Here is a 2,273-nt window from a genome sequence, read left to right on the forward strand (position 1 = left end):
AAAAAAAAAAGATTACAAACCTATTATGCTGTGGGCCAAATCCAGCTCCACGGAGTTGATCTTCAAAAGAATGGAATTTACTCTGGCATATTCCTATGTAGGAGGCCTTTCCAAGCCCGAATCCCAAGATCCCAGCAACTGTCAAAGTAGGTTGGAAAAAACAGGCCCATTAAAGGTTCTGAATTTTCTCTATTAATCCTCTCCAAAACTTTCTTAATTAACAGTAGTAATTGATATTTTAGAGTATTAGGATGAATCAATGAACGAAAACTCTGAGGACGCAGCACCCTATTATAAAGCAGGCCTGGCAAGTGAGGGCTTTCTGATCTCAGCTTGGATCTGGGAACGATGAGGTCAGGCTGTAGCCAGCAAAGGTGCTGCCTCAGGTGGCCCAGCAGGCAGGCAAAAGACCGTGGCTATCAGGAGAGGGGAGGGAGATGGGGGCAGGGTCCTGGCTCTGAGCAGCCTCCTGGACAGTGGGTTGGAGGACCCCATCACCTCCTCTATAGACTTGGAGTAGAGCACTGCAAAGAATAAAGGTCACACCGGAGAGAGGCCCCTTCCTTAGGATACCTGCCTACTTTCCACCCAGTTGATTCCAGCCCCTGGTGCCCTGTGTGTCTGACCAGCCGTGGGCTCCACAGGGAGCCCTGCACTTCACAGGGGTCAGGGGTGAGTTCTGGGGAAGCAGACTGCCAGGAGTTGCTTTCAGGGGGCCTCTAGGTGACCTTGAATCTCTAACCTTTTGGTTTTGAGCCATGTCTGTTAACTGTTTATATTACTCAGAGTCTCCTCTTAGCATGTAACATGGAGGAAATCTCTACCCTGTGGCTCCCACTGGAAAGAAATTAGATTGCATTCTCTTTGTCCATAAAAGGACCATGTGTCCCAACTGGAAGAAGAGGAAACCCCAAGTTTATAGGAAATGTATAGAAGGTTGCTGATTTTCACAATAATCCATGCTCTATGTCCACTGTAAAACATCTTTCTAACAGACAGGCCAAAAGAAGAAAATTAAAACCGCTAATGGATATATCATCCACAAGCTAGTTATCTGCCTTGCTAGCTCCTCCTAGTCTATACTTAGAACAGTCTATGGCCAAGTCACTGCTGTGAACTTGGTACTAGACAAGGTTAATCAAAGTAAGAAGTGCTAAGTGAGGAAAACAATGGACACAGGATTTTCAGAGCCAACACAGGCAGTCCAGGCAGTTGGGGCAGTCGTATCTCCAACTTCTGTAAACATCTCTTCTTCCAGTATCTTATTTTTCCTTTCATGTCTGTGACTTACGTGCAAGTTTAGGCAATGATCCAAATCTTGGATTAGGTGCTAAATAACCTAGGAAGTAAGGTATAAATACACAATTATTTCATTTTCTAATATGTTTACATTTATAAAGAAACCTCCAAAAATTTAAGATAAAAATTAAAAAAAAAGTGTACATAGACTCTTGATCCAATGAGATGATTTTTAAACAATACATGGCTTCCATTCTTGGCCCACATAACTATTACAGGCAAACAGTACATACATATGAACTTTAATCTGGAGAGAGAGAGCTACGAAAGACAATTCCAGGCTGATTTAAAGATAACCAAGATAGTGCCAACAACTGAGCTCAAAGCACCTGTTCCTTGTAATCCCTCCCCATTTTCCCACGGACTTGTTGGAGCCCCTTTGTGCATGTACAGACAAGTTGTTATTATATATATCAAAATTGTAAATAAAATGTTAAAATTTTCAATGAGACCATTGTCATTTGTGGTAGTCAGAATGATCCCTCCACTCCCCAAAGATGTTGATGACCTAATTCTCAGAAGCTGGAGCAATGGGGATTAAATGAACAGGTGGAATAAAAGTTGATCATCAGCTGACTTAAAATAGGAAGAGTATCCTCAGTCCCCAGTGGGGCCAACTTACTCCCTAGTCAGCCCACTTAGACTTATGGCGACCCCACGTGTGTCAGAGTTAACTGGGCCCCACAGGGCTTTCATTGGCTGATTCTCCAGGTCTTTCATCCAGAGTGGTTCTGGGCAGATTCAGACATCCAACTTTTCAGTTAGCAGTGGAGCACAATAACCATTCGCATCCCTGAGACTCAATGTCACCCCAAGTGTCCTTAACCGTGGAAGCAGGTGGCAGAAGAGGAGGTCAGAGTCATGCCATGGCAGAACCCAACCAGCACTGCCGGCTATGGAGTGGTTGGTGAGTTTGTCCCAGTGGCCTTGCAGTTGGTAGCAGCCTACCGTTTCTCTCTCTCTCTCTCTCTCTC

At 44.3% G+C, this 2,273-nt stretch overlaps 1 protein-coding gene across 2 annotated transcripts in view; it reads right to left on the reverse strand.

Annotated features, from left to right (window-relative positions):
- OCIAD2 (OCIA domain containing 2) overlaps positions 1-2,273 on the reverse strand; it is a 27,059-nt gene that overhangs the window by 10,344 nt on the left and 14,442 nt on the right. For both annotated transcript variants that reach the window (XM_045284213.1, XM_004706280.2), the window contains 2 exons: positions 1,292-1,339; positions 21-138 (listed from right to left, as the gene is read on the reverse strand). In XM_045284213.1, the coding sequence (XP_045140148.1) occupies positions 21-138; positions 1,292-1,339 (166 nt within the window). The remainder of the gene's footprint in view (positions 1-20; positions 139-1,291; positions 1,340-2,273) is intronic.

This window comes from Echinops telfairi, unplaced genomic scaffold (genome assembly GCF_000313985.2).
Source record: "Echinops telfairi isolate 266 unplaced genomic scaffold, ASM31398v2 ScPeMD7_7468;HRSCAF=8506_0, whole genome shotgun sequence".
NCBI lineage: Eukaryota > Metazoa > Chordata > Mammalia > Afrosoricida > Tenrecidae > Echinops > Echinops telfairi.